This window comes from Dufourea novaeangliae, unplaced genomic scaffold, assembly GCF_001272555.1.
Source record: "Dufourea novaeangliae isolate 0120121106 unplaced genomic scaffold, ASM127255v1 scaffold81, whole genome shotgun sequence".
NCBI classification, from domain to species: Eukaryota; Metazoa; Arthropoda; class Insecta; order Hymenoptera; family Halictidae; genus Dufourea; species Dufourea novaeangliae.
This window is the reverse complement of record NW_015373973.1, coordinates 710,779-727,500: the sequence shown is the minus strand read 5'-3', so window position 1 is coordinate 727,500 and position 16,722 is coordinate 710,779. Positions and strand designations below refer to the sequence as shown.

The 16,722-nt window shown below is 42.7% G+C and overlaps 2 protein-coding genes across 2 annotated transcripts in view; both read right to left on the bottom strand.

Moving 5' to 3' along the window:
* LOC107186926 (dedicator of cytokinesis protein 3) overlaps positions 1-10,406 on the bottom strand; it is a 47,373-nt gene extending 36,967 nt beyond the window's left edge. Inside the window, 3 exon segments of the mRNA XM_015574894.1 lie at positions 154-347; positions 427-510; positions 10,199-10,406. Of these exon segments, the coding sequence (XP_015430380.1) occupies positions 154-347; positions 427-510; positions 10,199-10,235 (315 nt within the window). The 5' untranslated portion in view covers positions 10,236-10,406.
* Positions 10,407-10,809: 403 nt separating this feature from the next.
* On the bottom strand, positions 10,810-13,453 carry LOC107186849 (dihydrolipoyl dehydrogenase, mitochondrial). The gene is made up of 7 exons (XM_015574797.1): positions 13,287-13,453; positions 12,618-12,903; positions 12,178-12,544; positions 11,758-12,102; positions 11,595-11,686; positions 11,189-11,514; positions 10,810-11,113 (listed from the first exon to the last, which is right to left on the bottom strand). The coding sequence occupies exons 1-7, from the start codon at positions 13,329-13,331 to the stop codon at positions 11,048-11,050; spliced, it is 1,527 nt and encodes a 508-aa protein (XP_015430283.1). The 5' UTR covers positions 13,332-13,453; the 3' UTR covers positions 10,810-11,047.
* Positions 13,454-16,722: the final 3,269 nt, after the last annotated feature.

The following is a 16,722-nucleotide window of genomic DNA, read 5'->3' as shown; positions in this document are numbered from 1 at the left end:
CCCTTCGGGGAGTGGACTTTTCACGACGGGGAAACTATGTCGCGAGACGACGAACCATTTATCCGCCGTCGCGGAAAAGAGCCCCGCAGCCAGACGACGAGAAGAGGAAGGGAATTGTGGCGAGAGAAAAAAGAACACTCGGGCACCACTCACCACGTAGAGTCTCTTCCAAATGCCGCCCCATTCTCGTAGAACCAGGGTGACTTCTCGGACCACAGGATCCTCCAACGGTATCACCGACTCGAACAGTCCTTCGTTCTCGATTTTGCACGGTTTCAAGTGAATGTACGAGCTAGGGAAGATCCCCTTTACCGCGCGATTCTTCGTCGAGAAGCCCCTGTACCAACCTGCGGCACACGGATCGATTTAGCCAGTTGGAAATCGAACAATTGTGTTTGGATCGGGCATGGAAAGTATACACTTTACCTGCGCATTCCTCCAGTATCTGCACGGTCTCGCCGATCTCCAACGGGAGCCCATAGCGCGTCTCGCCTCGCCAATTGTAAACAGCTGTGGAAAAGATAGAACGGTATTGTTTAAGATTAACGGATAATAATAACCGCCCGGAAACATCCGTCACCGTAACAGACCAGACACCTCTCTGCGTGTTGTCTATCTTGTACGAAGCACAGACACGCAAATATTATCATTCTAAACGAAGCCACGGAAAATTTCATCAAACACGAGCTATACACGTAGGTGGTTTCAACGATCACCGGGGACACCGGTGCACTTGAAAGATTAGTAAGCCTCTTTCAGCGACATCCACCGGGGAGTCCGAGACCAGCAAGGGCCCCCCTGCTCTCGCTCCGGGAAAACCACCGTGGCTTTTCAAGGGCTTACGAGACCTTCTGGTGCTTTTGTCAGTTGTTCGTCGGGGTCTACGGTCGTCTCTCTGTACCCTCGAACGAGGCGAGGCCAAAGTATGGCTACGAGGTTCGTGGACGTTATCCGTGAACTCTCACTAACGACATAATATACGAAGTATTTGAAGCATCATCATTGTAATATAAAATCATTTCCTTTCGACGTTTCACCATTCGATCGACTACCATCGCAAACGGATGGAGCAATTCAGCTGGTTACCAACAATTGAAACATACCAGCGATCCTTCGGAGATTCGAACGGTCGTGAAATCGATGAAAAGGAACGTAACGAAATTTTGTGACTCGAAAGTCGGCTGCAAGCGAAGAGGGCGAGTCCCGTGGCAGAAGTGGTAGAAGAAGAGTGTGCAAAGATGGGAAAGAGGATCGAAGCGTGCCCTTTCGTGGAAGAAGTGTCAGAGCTCGATAAACGAACTTCGGGGCACCGGATACGCGTGACGATGCACGCACGACGAGCCAGCTTCCGGTCCTCCGACGGAGAAACGGACGCGAGACGCATCTGAATGAGTCCGCGCGCGTCTCTCTGGCCCTCTCTGCGTGGAAACACGCAAGAGCGTTCCACTGGCCAGAGAATGTGTGTGTGTGACGCATTTATACGCCCACACAGTCATGTCCCGCCAGAACAATGTGCGTAGATCCATACTGCGACGGAATATTCGTTAATTTCGAGCCGCCACGAGAGTTTGTTCCAATTTGCGCTCCATCTTACTCCGAACCATTCAAACCATTCTGACGATGTCTTTCGCGGAATAATAGTCGAGATGCACACCCTGTTGTAATTTCTTTCGGAGTTGCGAGTTAAAAAAATATATATAGATCAAATTTATAACCTCCTTTTTTTTAAAGTCGATTAAAAATTGGACAATTCTGATCGTCTTTTATAGGTGACTTGACTCGAGCTGGTAGAAACTTTCGTCACGCTTACTTCCAAGGACTCGTGTGTCTCAATCCTGTCGAGAAGTATCGATTCTACATATGAATTCCGGCACGTACGTAGTCAAAGCGATCCCCCACGTACCTAGACCGTACTTTGTACGCTCGCATACGAACAAATTCGTGCTATCGCTTTCATGTCCGTTGTTATTCGAGACAGACTGATCCGTGCGAAAATTCAATGGAACTTAACGGGGGGAAGCTGAAAGAGATGTGTCTAATAGAAAAAAAAAAACCAATTCATAACCTTCCATTCCATTCTGATTTCCGTGGCCATCGTGCTCTTACTTATCCATTCGGATCTTCCCTGAGTGGGTCGCATCGCTAACGAGTGATGGATTACGGTGATAAAGAGCAGAGACGTTGTTCCCTTCCACTCCATATTCCCCCCGCGGGAAAACCTCGACGCGACACCAGAAAGAGAGACAGCATTTTCCTTACGCGATTGCCAATCGCGCGTGTGATGGAAAAACGAGAGAATTTTTCGAGCACGTTTTCTCGACTCGCCGACAGAGGCCCCGAGTTGAACAAAGGCGAAAGGTCCGCCTCGAAAGCCCCTACAGTTTTTCTCTCCCCCTCCAACCCCCTCTCGCGAGTTTTCCCGGGGAATTAAATCGATAACTCCCTTTCCACCGTGTAAAACATTCGCGCGATGGGGGACTTCTCTCGGGGAAGGTATTCTCTCTTGGTGTGCGAGGACACAGAGAAACGTCCCATTTCTCTCCCCCGTTTCTCTCCCAGCGACGGTATTCTCCACGACCCCGTGTGTTGCCAGCTACGGGGTGCTCTATAATTCGGGGACACCCCCTACCGAGTGCCCGAATATTGGGTCGCCGCGGAGACACACCGGCAACCTTTCTCGTCCACTTTTGCAATCAATACACGGTTACCCGCGATGAGATACTAGCCTCTAAAAATACAAAAGAGAATATGTATGTAGAAGATAATCGACACACGTTTCTTCACTTTTTCTCTTCGTATTATTACCCTTTAACGGTGTATTTTTCGTTTCGAAATGGCGTAACTGTGTGCGTAATTAAAGTCAAGCGATGACGACGGGTATACTCGTCGAACACCGTTAAAGGTTTAAATATCAAACGAAAAAGAGAACCGAGTACAGTGATTACAATTTGGTGTCATAGTTAGTTCGGCCGATTCGTTTCTACAAACGAGGAAACAAAAGCAAAAACCTTTTATATTCATACATACCACGCGAAATTCCAACGCGTCAAATTCATCTCCGGGATGACAAAGTACCCTGCACGGTCCAATCGATAACTCGACCAACAAACAGTTCGCCGAATCGGAGAGCAAACGCTTGTTTACTCGTCGATGAAAATTGAGGGAACGTGTTCTGATCCTTGGAAAATTTGCCAGGTATCGAAAGACCAGTTACCAGAGAAAGGATGGCACGAGTTCCCATTGGTCTAGCATGGCCAATGTCACTTGTCGGACTCTCGTGAATTGACGAGGGAATATCGATGCTGATAGCTCGTAGATTCGGTCGGACGTGACGAACAAACCGTGAATTCTGACACAATTTTCCGACCGGTAAAAGAAAACGAAGAATCGAATAGAAAAGGAATAAACGGTGGAAGACGAGAGGAGGGTTGTCCCGATCGAAGAGAGGATAGAATAACTCGAAGAGGACAATGTCTGCGGTTCGGCCCTCCCCTAAACGGCAGTTCCCTAGCGCCAGTGTGATCAATATTGCTTGACGTCGGTTAACACCAAGAACAACACCAGGAACAGAACAAACAGAGTAAATACACGGTGATAATAGAAACAAGAGACTGATCGAAGAGAAGAGGAACAAGAGGAAAGGAAGAGGCATTTCCCAAACCGGGCCGAAGAATGAACCACGCGTGTGCGTGCGCGCATAAATGAATAAGCAAACGAGATCAGAAGTTGATACGCGGTAAACGAGCGTGGCTTATCGACTTTTTCTGGTGTCCGGTGTATATCGCGTGATATCGCGACACCGGCATGCAAACCACGACCTACCCCTGCTTAAAAATACAACTTCGTAATCGGTCATAGTTACGCGAACAAGGGCGGATCACGCGAAGGTCTCGTAAATTCCGACCCCGTTAATTGAGCAAAGTTCTTTCGATGAGATTCAGGGTAATGAATTAACTTTATCCGGCGTTCGATCGATCCGTAGAAGCGTGAAGAAGGCACTGGTGTGCGTGGAAGCTCGATATTTTTGGAGCCCCTGTATAGAAACACGTGTGCAGGCTGTTTCAGACGCGTGAAAATGTTTTGCGAACGCGGGACGGCCGGGGCTTAACGACAGGAGGGCTGTAATGCCTGTAGGGTAGCGCGCAGGCACAAAGCAGGGAAAGACCCCGAAGAAACCGTAAACAATGACATCTGAAATCATCCTGCCGCCCGCTGCAGATCGAACGTCACCCTCGCCCCTCGAGCTTCCGTCGAAACGCGTCGCCCGGGGTGGAGGCGAGGGACTGTCCTTTTAGCTACTTCGAGACTGTCGGACGTCGTCGGATATACGAATATAGTTCCCAAGTCTTGAAATAGAAATATTGAATTTTATTGGTATACTGTAAGATACGATTTCATGGATCGAAATCGAGTCCATTCAGAAGTACTAGTAGTAGCTGTTTACTCGTCATGCAAACAAATAAAATACCTTTTGCTGTAAAAATTGAAATTTTAGAAAAAATTAAAAAATATATTTACACATTTTCACAACAAAATTTTACCATTAAAGGATGAAGAAACTATCGGAAACCTGAATTTTCAACTGGAGCAGAACGCGTTAGGGCCTCAAGTACAGACTGTTTACAACCTACAAAGGATACAGCGACTGATATAACCTACTGGTGCGAAAGTTGAAAGGAACAGATACGCGAGAATATGTTACCCAGAGGTCCACGAGAGCTATACGCATTCCAATTCGAGAGGCACCGAAACGATCGCGAAGGAGATAAACCCAAGATAAAGTCCTACGCCCTTCGAGATTTTCCAGGACGATAATTTCGATGCCGGGGTCAGGTATACGATGTATATCTCCGGGCAACGAATCGTCTCAAACGTTCGGGGAAAAACCGATCGAACGAAATTTTCGACGTATCGAACTCGACGATTTTATAAGAGAAACGCGCGGGTCGAATGAAATTTGCCGTATGAAAAAGTGACGTGTCTGTGAACAATCAGCGCGTCCTTGAAGATAATTTACAATAGCGTGTCTGAGCAACTCGATTATCAGTGCTGCTAATACGTTCGCGATAAAGAAGCACGTTTCTCGCCTGGAAAATCGAGAGGAGACTCTGATCGAGTGATTTTGTTGATCTCGAGTATTCCAATGTATCTAAGCGTGCGAGTAAGTGCAATGGTTCTATTTTTTTGTAATCGTGTAAAGTTCTGCTATCACAGAAATCGATTTTTATTATTTATTTACGCAACAATCGACAAAAAAAACTTATTAGATGTAAAATTTGAGCCTCCCTGTATAATTAAATTTAAATGAAGGTATTTTTTTAAAAAACTTTAACGAAAAGGATGATAATGAGATTTTCACTTTTCCCAGAAAATATCAGAAATTCGTCTGTCGCTTATTTTTGCGCGAATTTGTTACTTGTGATTCCGTCTGCGCTCCGTGGACATTGCTTGCGTCAGGTCGAATTAATCGAGCAATGGTTGTGACGCAGACTTGTTTCCTAGAGGAAGAAGAAACGTTTTTACGCAAGGACTTCGCGCAGACGGCTGTTTCATCGCGGTGCAAAGTCTGTTCTGTCTCTTGGTTCCGTCCATACCGGCACAAGGAACTTCCGAGTATACGTATACATACCTATATTCGCGAGAAGAAGAAAGCTACCAGCGAGGTGACGCTAAACTGGGTTATCAAACTTTTCTTAAAAGACCCTCGAAATTGTTCGATTCTTCCAATGTTCACAAACATGTTTCGCTAGAAAATCAGTCAGAAATTCCGTGATCGTTTTCCGAGGAAAGTGCCGGTAATATTTACGTAACGATTATTAGTAGATGCTCGAAGAACTCGCACGGTGTTACGCTAATCTCGCCATCGCAGAGGCGAGAGTTTTCCGGACAATGCAAGGGCTGGAAACCGTGGGATGTGTTTATCGCAACACTTCAATAGATTTTCTTTCGTTCCATTTCTGCGTGCTGAAGAAAATATCGTGGAAAGGTGTTGAAATTTTCGTCCGTATCGACGAAAGAGGCATTAAAAAGTATTCAGCAGGGCGGTAAATTACACGCGAAAGATCGAGATCCCAGGAGCCTTTAATACCGCCGGTGAATTTCGGAGCGGTGGGCTGCGCGCCGTCTCGCGCAGGATAGGATATAACTCCGAAACGTTTTCCCGATTTAAATCCTCCGGACTATACATATTTCTGGGGATATCTTCGGACTCTTTATGCTGAAATTCACGGGACGGAATCCGAAATACTCCGTGAATATTTTAACGGGATGACGAGACGTCGAGCCAAACAGTTTCCTTCGAGAAGAGATCTGTGCGGATACACGCAGTCTGATCTACTTGTGAAATTCTCTTGCAAATAAGAAATTGAATGAAATGAAAATGGCCCAAATGGATAACCGTGTGTCTATAGAATTTCCTTTTGTTCTCGAGGTATCTAAATTAATAGGAACATTATTATTATGTGGAGTATCTGTACACAAATATGCACCAAGATTCAGAGATTAATATTTTCGTAATGTTACACTCTTAAGTTTCTCTGTTTGAAGATAAATCAAATTTTAGTTGTAGCAAACTGTTCCAAAATGAAATTGAAAACCGTGTCTAGGTCTATGATACATTATTTATGAAGTAAAATATGATTATGTAAAATGGAATATAATGTACGACTTGCCAACGAAGACAACTCTGAACGTCTTCAACGAAGCATGTTTAAAGTAAAAATGACGGTACGACAGGAATGAAATATTGTACGACCACATTTATCATGACGGTAACTTTAAACAGAAGTTGGCACAATTCTATTTTATCTACTTATAATACTGTATAATTAGACTCCTCTCGTGTATTCAATGAAAAGTTGGTTACGTTAGTTTCTCATCCTTTATTCGTTATTCGAATCTTTATGACCGAACGTTTCGAGCACCTCTAATTTCAGGCGCATTAACCCGTCACATCTTCAACGTTTCATTTCGAATGTCCACTGATTTTTCCAGTTTAATCCTCGACCCGTTTAACAAATGTCACGACCTCGTCGCGAAGAGAAGACCCGAAAACCTTTGGAGGAATAAGCAAAATTGTCGGCGCAACTGTACGCTGCCCACGGGGCGGTTCAATGGCAATTACAGCGCAGGAAAACAAGCGTGGGCAACTGTGACGAAATAGCTGCTAACAGTCGGATTTTTCGCTGTCTGTTCACGGAATTCGCGCAATTCCAAGTCGCGGCGAACGGCGAACGATGCGACCGCCGATAACCGATCGGGAGTTTCTAATCGAGGAACGAAGTAATACGCGGGAACGCAGCCGACCAGATAACACCGTAGATAGACAGATTGAAAGATTATGGCTTAATAGTGCCGCGGACGACGTAGGTCCGTCCCATCGCACCGAAATAGGTTTATTGACACGCTATCTCTGCCACGGTTCGTAAAGTTCGTGTGTTCCTTATCGTGCGAATTGTCTGTAACGTTCTCAGAAATTTACGTTGACATCGTCTAAATCTCAGCAGTGAATAATCTCGAGTTTAATGGTAATAGAAAGGAAAAGCATAACATTTCTCAGATAAGCAGAGTAATTACTGGAAACAAAAGAAAATTCAATACAATCTTAACGAAGTGCATTGTATTTTTCGCACGTACATTCGTTAATAGAAAATGTAAAATACAACAGCAGGCTAACAAATAAACATACGGTTTTCTGGCGAAAGAACTCTTCTTTACTAAACATATGCTTTGCAGCTGTTCGGAAGCTTATGTAGAATTTTTACGAATTCAACAACGTGTATGCTTGAAATCATTCGAGAAACGTCTAAACATACTCGAGCAAGAATACAACCACGATCGGTGAATGGAGCACTCCGGTCCGATGATTCTTGTCACTCGTAGCCGACCGGCTTATGACCAGAGAAGGCGAAAGGCATTGAAAAGGACGTGCATACATACATACCGTCGCTTCGAATGGTCTCTGATGCACGGTAGTCTCCATTAGGAGGTGCTACCAGACGCAGAAGAAGAAGAAATACGTGCCGTGGATACCTGGAAACGAACGTGCCTTCCTCGAGCACACTTTAAAGTTGCTCTCCGTGCAAATTGCACGCAGTATTCCCGCGAGATGAAAAGATAACTCTTGAGAAATTGTCACCGGAAACAAGTTCCATTTTCAACGAGTGCCATTTACGGAGGCGTTCGAGTGAACGCTGCGAGACGAACTGTCCACCAATAGTTTCGGAAAACTTAGAATCGTCCTTGAAGCAGATGGCTCTTTGGGATCATCTTCTGTAGCAATTAACGATCGAAAGCAACAGCACTGAAAGCGATTTGCAAGGCAAATTCCGTTTCGATAGACTGCAGATTGCAATTTTACATCGACGTAGATTAGCTCGATGCTCCTGGGATCACGGAAGAATCGTTCAACCATCGATTTACTTGATCGTCATGAGACAATCGAGGCGGTCAAACGACTTCATTCTTCGTTAAGAGTAAAATCAACAGTAAGAAAAATCGCTATTGTTAGCTGAACTTATCGAAAGTGTTTCACGAGGAAAATTTGCGATGACTGCAAGAACGGTAACGCACAGGTTTGGAATGCAACAACGTAGGCAATTAATCGCGTAAACGCGCGAAACAAAAGATAATTTCAAGACAGAGTCGAAGGTTGATATGTCTCGTGGTGCAGTTTTTTCACTGCAACATTTTGAAATCCAACTGGGCACTCGTAACGCTTGATCATTGCGAAATATTGGAACAATTTTTGCAGCCTGTTTCGGTCCACGAAACAGAATTGAGTTTGACTTCGAACGTCGAAAGCGTTACAGTGTACGTCGGTGAATACGATTTTCAATTGGTCCTTCCGCTTTCCAATTGGTACTTGTTCGTTGAAGTACAAAAAAATTAAAAGAACCGACAAATACGGCACGCACGAAATACATACAACGACGATCAATAAATGTAATTTCCGTTATCGTCCATTACGCTTTTTCTCAACGTCCCACGTTGATAGTTTTTCGACTCGAGTACAAATTTTCGATGAAACTTCTTGCGAACGCAACTGAATGTGGTATAATTACTTCGACGATAGAATAAAAAATACTTTCGAAAAAATTAACGCATAACATTGAACGCCGAACAAGATCGAGTGTTCATCGATGTCATTGAAAGTCAATATGTACCTATTAACGATTTACGTAACTGTGGAACCGTTGTAGCGCTACGTTATAAGTAAAACAACAAGTTCAGAGAAGTCAGTTTATTGGTGAACGCCGGGCATCCGTCCCCGGTAAAGATCGGCAACGGGGCACACCGAGATTGACATTAAAGTAATGAATGCGCGCGTGTGCCGACCAGACGGCCAGACAAAACAGACTGAAACGGATGTAATTCAAGGATACTCCAGACCGAGTACTACGCTTTTGCGTTCGAAGAAGGATCAGCTGACGATATGACAATGACGGGTCAAATAACTGATATGAAATTAACGCGCGATTCGACCGGTAGAAAAAAACGAAGCTTCGATTCCCTCGAAAATATCAAGGAAGAAGAAAATCCCGTAGGGGTCAGTGATCGGTCACGGGCCCGAAGAAGGTCGAGTGACAATATTTGTTTCGAATTCTACAACGACGACGACATGCACGCGTGCACGACGAACACGGATAGCGTCAGACGGCGCGAGATCAGAAGCTAATGGCAAGTCGGTTGGACGTAGTTTGCTTTTTATAGGACTCTCGCTGGTCGCGGCGACTCGTGCACGATCAATGCATGAATGGGAAGAGTCGGTGGAACACACGCAACCACGCAAACGAAATTAGCACCGTACGTAGAGACGCATGTGATCACGCGCACGGTCGTGCGGAGAGGAGACACGACCACGCCGTCTCCAGCAGCAGCAACAGCCTCTCACAGGCTGAGCGTATTAAACGGCGTGTAGCCGAAACATCTCAAGACGCTCGTTAAAATCATTGACACAAGGATTTCCGGTGCACGGGCAGAGTATCGCGTTCGCCGGTCGGTACCACGATGCCGCGCGTGTCAACGCAAATCCTTGGGATCCTCGGCAATTGGATTCTCGCGGGTAAATCTCGCGGATATAACGCGAGACGAGTGTTTGACAGATCCAGCGGGGTCGAAGCCGCGCCGCGCGCGCGTTAATCGCGAATAGAACGTACGTATGAAACGAGCAAACGAACGAACGCCTACGAGAACTCACCGACGCCGTATTTGGTCGTTTTCGTGGTGGTCCACATCTCGAGCGGCTCGACGACGGCGCTACATCCCTTGCCAAACGGCCACGAACCACTCTTGGTATCACGAAAAATTCAAAAACACAAACATTGGGTGTGTGTTGCACCGCACAAGTGCCACCCTTACGGCTCTCTTTCTCTCTCTGCGCGGCGAGCAACGTTGCCGATGGCCACGACGAGCCGCGGTCGACTGCCGGCAACGCTGCCACTCCTGCGCCGGTCACGTGCTCTTCAGGACCGTATCTACACGGTGACCAGATCCTTCACGGTAAAAAAAAAAAGAAAAGTAACAATTTTACGTAATATTTTAGAAAACAAATGTTTACTTATAACTGATAATATATATATATACATATCTTGAGTTTGGACAGTGTATTAACTTCTTATGCTGAATTAATATGACTATGTCACCTGAACTAGCATCCGTACAGAATCGGGTGAAGTAATATCGATAACATAATAATACAAAAACTTATCTTATTGCGTCCGGAATTATTTCCGTCGTGGTTCGAAGGGATATACGTTTCACAGCATCACAAGTTGTGTTTTATCGAATACTTGTGTAATGGGTCATTAATTTATTCAATAATAAATACATTAACCAAGAAACAAAGGTAAATCTAATATAAAAGGAGTCATACTTTCATAAATTCTTTTACAGTTTTATTTACAACTTCTCGTTCTCATGTGATAAAACGATAATGAAACCTGTACGCCAAATGTGTAGCGCAACGTGACGTTCGAGCGTAGACTAGATCGAAGCTACGACGAGTCGAAATATGCAGTAATGGTTTTCGAGTTTTTCGTAGAGGTACTTAGAAATTGATGGGCTTTCCGAAATACGCAGCTAAGTGTGCTTCCTTCAAAGCTTCTGCACATGTCTGTTAAAATAATACAGTTATCGTAAGTATGATGCATACTTGAAGTGCGTAATCAAAATTTATTTTCGCACTTACCGGATGTGCGTGACACGTCCGCGCAACATCTTCTGCACTTGCTCCGTATTCCATAGCAAGAACAGCCTCGTTGATAAGTTCACCAGCTACTGAACCGATCATGTGAACTCCTAATATTTTATCTGTATTGCTATCAGCTAAAACTTTAACAAAGCCCTCCGTGTCCAGATTCGTCTTCGCTCTGGAATTCGCTAAGTGTGGGAATTTGCCAATTTTGTAGGAAATACCTTCCTTCTTTAAGTCTTCTTCCGATTTTCCTACCCAACCAACCTCAGGATGCGTGTATATTACGCTAGGTACACAGTTGTAATCGATATGAACAGCACCTGAATAGGAATTATATCTTACTACAAATCCATATTCTAAGTTACAAATAAAATGTTTTAATACATTGTGTATTACCTACCTCCAGCGATGCCTTCGACCGTAATGACACCTTCATCTTCAGCCTTATGCGCCAACATCGGTCCGTGAATACAATCTCCAATGGCGAATATCCTGTATGAAATTTATTCAATTTTCAATATCACGAGAGATGTCATAAAATTCTGCAACACAATTCTACTCACGAAGGTACTACTGTTTGGAATCTGCTATTTACAGGAATTCTGCCCTTCTCATCCCTCTCAATTCCCATATCTTCGAGTCCTAAGTTATTGGTATACGGCCTCCTACCAACACACACTAAAAGAACATCGCATGGAACGTCCTCTTTCTTGCTGGGATCCTTTGCATCTTCGACAGAAACTATGATGTCGCTGCCACTACGTTTCGCAGCTGTAACTTTAGTACCCAATTTGAAAGCCAAGCCTTGCTTGGCTAGAATTTTTTGTAGTGTCTGACTGACTTCACCGTCGATACCCGCTCCACCGATGGATGGCAGAAATTCAACTGCAGTTACTTGGGAGCCCAACCTATGGTACAAAGTAAATGTAAGGATTAAAAATATTATAACATCCTGAATAATTACATAACGAGAAAAGAAGTACCTCTGCCAGACAGAACCCAGCTCCAACCCAATGACTCCAGCACCAATTACAATAAGTCTCTTAGGTACCGAGTTCAGCGACAAAGCACCAGTGGAAGAGACAACCTGTTTCTCATCAATTTCTATACCAGGGAATGGTGTAACCTCACTGCCAGTTGCTATTATAATGTTTTTAGTATTAATCGTGCTTACAACTGAACCATCTGGACCAAGTGCAGTTACTTGATTCTGACCAGTAATTTTTCCATGGCCGTTAACCCATTCAACTTTGTTCTTTTTAAAGAGACCAGCAATACCACCGGTTAAAGCTTTTACGACATTAACCTTTTGTTCCATCAACTTTTCCAGATTTAGTTTAACATTTTCAACTACCGAAACAAAGTAAAGTCAATTATCATTGAAAAATAATAGTAACATATGGTGACAAAAAAGGAGATGTACCATTGATGCCACGATTTTTTAAGTCTCCACTATGTGCCATATGATAATAATGTGAATTATTTAAAAGAGATTTTGATGGGATGCATCCAACGTTGAGACAAGTACCCCCAAGTGTTGCACCCTTTTCTACGCAAACAGTCTTCATTCCTAGCTGGGCAGCTTTAATTGACGCTACATATCCACCAGGACCTCCACCTATTACTACAAGGTCTGCATCTACTGTACTAGCGTATCTCCTCTGCTGTGCAGCTGTCAAGCCTGGTACAACACGCTTGATGCATGCTGGCTGATAATAACAGAAGAAAACAAAGTTATTATTAAAAACAACACTGAACAGATATTATTTAAATTATTTGTATTGTACATACATCTAAACAATGAAGGACCAGAATGTAGGTGCCATAACCAACGAATTAACAAAATCGTACTTTTATGTATAATAATGAAGTCAAGAAACCATAAAGACTTTTTAGAAACCTCGATGAACATCATGTTAAGACGAAAAAAAAAACGAGAAAAGTATTGTCAGCTGATTCGAGGTAAATGTGCAAAAAAACCATTTGTCCTTCAGAATGTTACGAAATAGACTCCAAAATGAGTGATAGAGTACGTGATCGTGATACGTCTGTAAAGGCATTTACAATGAAGTATTTTCTTTCGATAACTTACTTTGACAGAAGTGGTCACCAAGGTCCAAAGACTAGCTTGCATCATATCTGTTGCAAATGTACTTTACTTTCGGGTATAGAGGGGTTGAAAAGAGAATAGGTCCACGGCAGTGTTAGAATGAGTACTACCGGTTACTTCAATATCATTCAACTCGTCCGAGCCTTGAGTATTCGATATACGTCTGCTACGTACTTCGGAAAACTTACTGCTTGATGGCGCTACTAAGTTGTTATGCAACGCAACACAACGCGAATTCCAGCCGACTATCTTGCTTGTGTCATACATGACATATAATTGATATAATACAGGGTAACTTTTAATCACTTCTAACCTAGGTCACTATAAAATAATTAACAATTCATTTTTTATGTCTAATAAATGATAAATTAGAATGAAAAGACTCATGATGACATCTATAGCAAACTACCCAAGCTACTAGGCAAATAGTACATACAATTTAGCACTAGGTAGCGATATCGCATTATCCTAAATGTACAAATTAAGTAGGTCAAAATATCTATAGTGTCATGTCATAGATAGCGCCACAAGTTTATCTGACTTTATTATATACATACATATACATACACATTTGGAATAATGCGATGGCGCTAACTTGTGCTAAGTAGTATGTACTATTTGGCTAGTGCTAGGATAGGTGGGTATAGATGGCATTATAGGTCTTTGCAATCAGATATATCATTACGTATACAAAGTTAATTGTTTATTAACTCATTCAATCCTCGCTTAGAAGTGGTTAGGAGGTGGGCTATTGTTAGGTGAAAGTAAGATAGCTTTTTAAACTAATATACACACAAAGACTACTATCGCCTAATTAAACAATTGCGAGCACAGGGAAGGGCTAGGATAAACTTAGCATAACAATATTTTTCTGTTCGCACGTGTACGGAGGCTTTGTATTTTAATGAACGGAAAGCTCAGTACTTTCTTAATAGCATCAATAATAATCAAAATGTAAGTATGATAAAAACAAGTACTAAATTTAATTCCTTTCTAAGCTTTCATAAAGTGAATATATTCATATATGTATAGATTTTAATATCAAAGAGAATACTCAATTAAAACACACTGCGTAGAAAAAAGTATTAGTAAACACGATTACTATACATTTTAATATTGTACATGTATGTATATATATAATGTGCATACTTGCTTGTAGTCTTTAGAAGCACGTGAATATCTAAAATTCACGTTGAGACATTACGTGAGAAGTATGTTATTTAGTACGCGAAGTTTCTGTTCTCTCTCTTTCATTGGTCATCATATGATTGACGTACGAATGGAAACGAAAGCTGAAATCTCTATTGTATTTATTGAAAAGAGAGAAAAGATTCTATACTTTAAATAAAAAATACAGGCATGAACTGGATTACACAGCCGTTGAAACTAAATCTAAGATGAAATACATCACAGCATGAGAATAATAACGCATTTCGGACTCTCTATTTCTAGCAATACAGTTTTTTTTATAAAGTACTAAAAATGCAATGAGTCGTGTTTGAAAATCTTTTTCAGTCATTATGAAGTAATAAAAATTTATGCCATCTCGCGGTCGGATGAAACAGTGTCTTCCGTTTCGTCGCTTACGATCGATTGACGCATGAGCATTTTAACTATAGTCGATACGAGAAACTTCAGTTATGACGTCAGAGATTTTAGCTAACCTAACGATTCGTTTCAATGCAGCTGATCCTTCATGGCTCGAAACAATTTTTATTCCCCGCCAAAAAGGGTGGGTTTTGATGGAGCGAAAGTGACGGAGTTAGTGAAACGAGTTCGGCAACCGAAAGAGGGAGAGAGAGAGAGAGAGAGTGACAAAGGATACGTTTGGACAGGGGGTCGAGGGAAAAGGGCAACAGATGTCCTTCCGTATGACGCATGACTCGTTTGGCCCTTGGCGAGATAGTACCGTTCGCGTCTCTCTACCTTGCGGAAGTATTGTGCGTTGCAAAATAAGGCTGGCTCTGTCCGTTAAGAAAAACACTTGTTTGAAACCGGTTAGTATCCGCTCCGTCAACGAAATCAATGACGTTTCGACGACCTAAGAAGGAACGTTCTTACGAAACATTTTCACATTGGTTTTTCATTCGCGTTTCTGCCATATCCACAATTTGCCATGCTAGACAGAGTGTTATTCCATTATCAGTAGTACATTCATGATTGGTTAAATTTGAATTGTCGAGTATATCCAGTCCTTTCGTTAGAACGCAACAATAATGTTTGTATTTTGTCGTGGTTGTTCAATGAATGGGAAATAATGTTTCGTGATGTATCATTTTTGGGTTAAGGTTTCCGAGAAGAGTTTTTACCTTTAATATTTTCACAAAAGAAACATGAGAAGTTCGATCGACTCCTGTTAAGATAGAAGGTTATAAAAATGTGCGAGATAGCCAAGGGTCAGCGTAGAACGTTTCGCGATCAGGATCCACCACGAATATGCAACAGGGGCGCCAACAGTTTAAAAAACGAGCTCGAATTTTCAAAATCGACTCCGAACTCACCGACGATCCTTCATCGGGCCTCAAGTTTCGAGAAGTGCTTCAGTGAGTCGGAGATCCTTGAGAAGGACCGGGAGACTCGGAAAAAGGAGAAAGGCAATCCGGCCGGTCGGGAAAGTGCGTCGTCTGATTCCGTTCAAGACGATAGCATCAAGGAAGCCGATATAGTCGGACAGTCTGACCTTCAAACTAGCACGAGCGCCGAGAAATTCTTAAAGGAACTCTCCGACAAAGTGCCTTCATCCGGGCGTCACGACCATAAGGTATGTTGTAACTATTCCTTTTTGCGTACTACACCTATTATTAGATTGTCAGTTGTTTCGAGCTTGGCTGATTAAACGTCTTCTAATTTTCATTCTACATATGTTCTTACTGTGTTTACGTTTGTAAGAAATTCGGGTAGCAAGTGTTGGTTTGAAAAGATTAGATATGTATTACGATACGTAATATTTTTACTCAAAACCCCGTTTAATTTTCGAAGATCAGTGTTCTCTCAACCAGACGATGCGTCTTCTTTTGTAAAGTGTACAGCGTAGCACGTAGTGTCTTGACCTTTGTACGACCTTGACCAAGAGAATGATATTTCAATTTTTTTTACATTTGGGCGTATCTGATGGATGTCGAACTGTCACCTCTGTTGCTGTACATGTTATTACTTCCTACTTAAAGCTGCAATTCTTATATAATTTTGCAAAGGTGGCATATTTACGTATTAGACATCATTCGAAGATCAACATTCTGAAATCTGTTGTTATATCCGTGAGAAACTTAAAAAATCATTCTGTCACAATACGTTGTACGGTTTCAAAGCTTTCATACATTTACCTTCGAAGACGAAACAAGAGTTTCTTCGTGGAATACATTTGCGAGCAAACCGCGAAATTACAACTGGCAGAGTGGGATTTAAACTAATCGTGAGA

Excerpts from the sequence above, each read along its gene's own strand:
- LOC107186849 (XM_015574797.1), bottom strand. The coding sequence starts at position 13,331 with ATGATGCAAGCTAGTCTTTGGACCTTGGTGACCACTTCTGTCAAA. Across the intron at positions 11,687-11,757 it reads TTCCAAACAGTAGTACCTTC|GATATTCGCCATTGGAGATT; the intron begins GTGAGTAGAATT and ends AATTTCATACAG. Across the intron at positions 11,114-11,188 it reads GGACGTGTCACGCACATCCG|ACATGTGCAGAAGCTTTGAA; the intron begins GTAAGTGCGAAA and ends TTATTTTAACAG.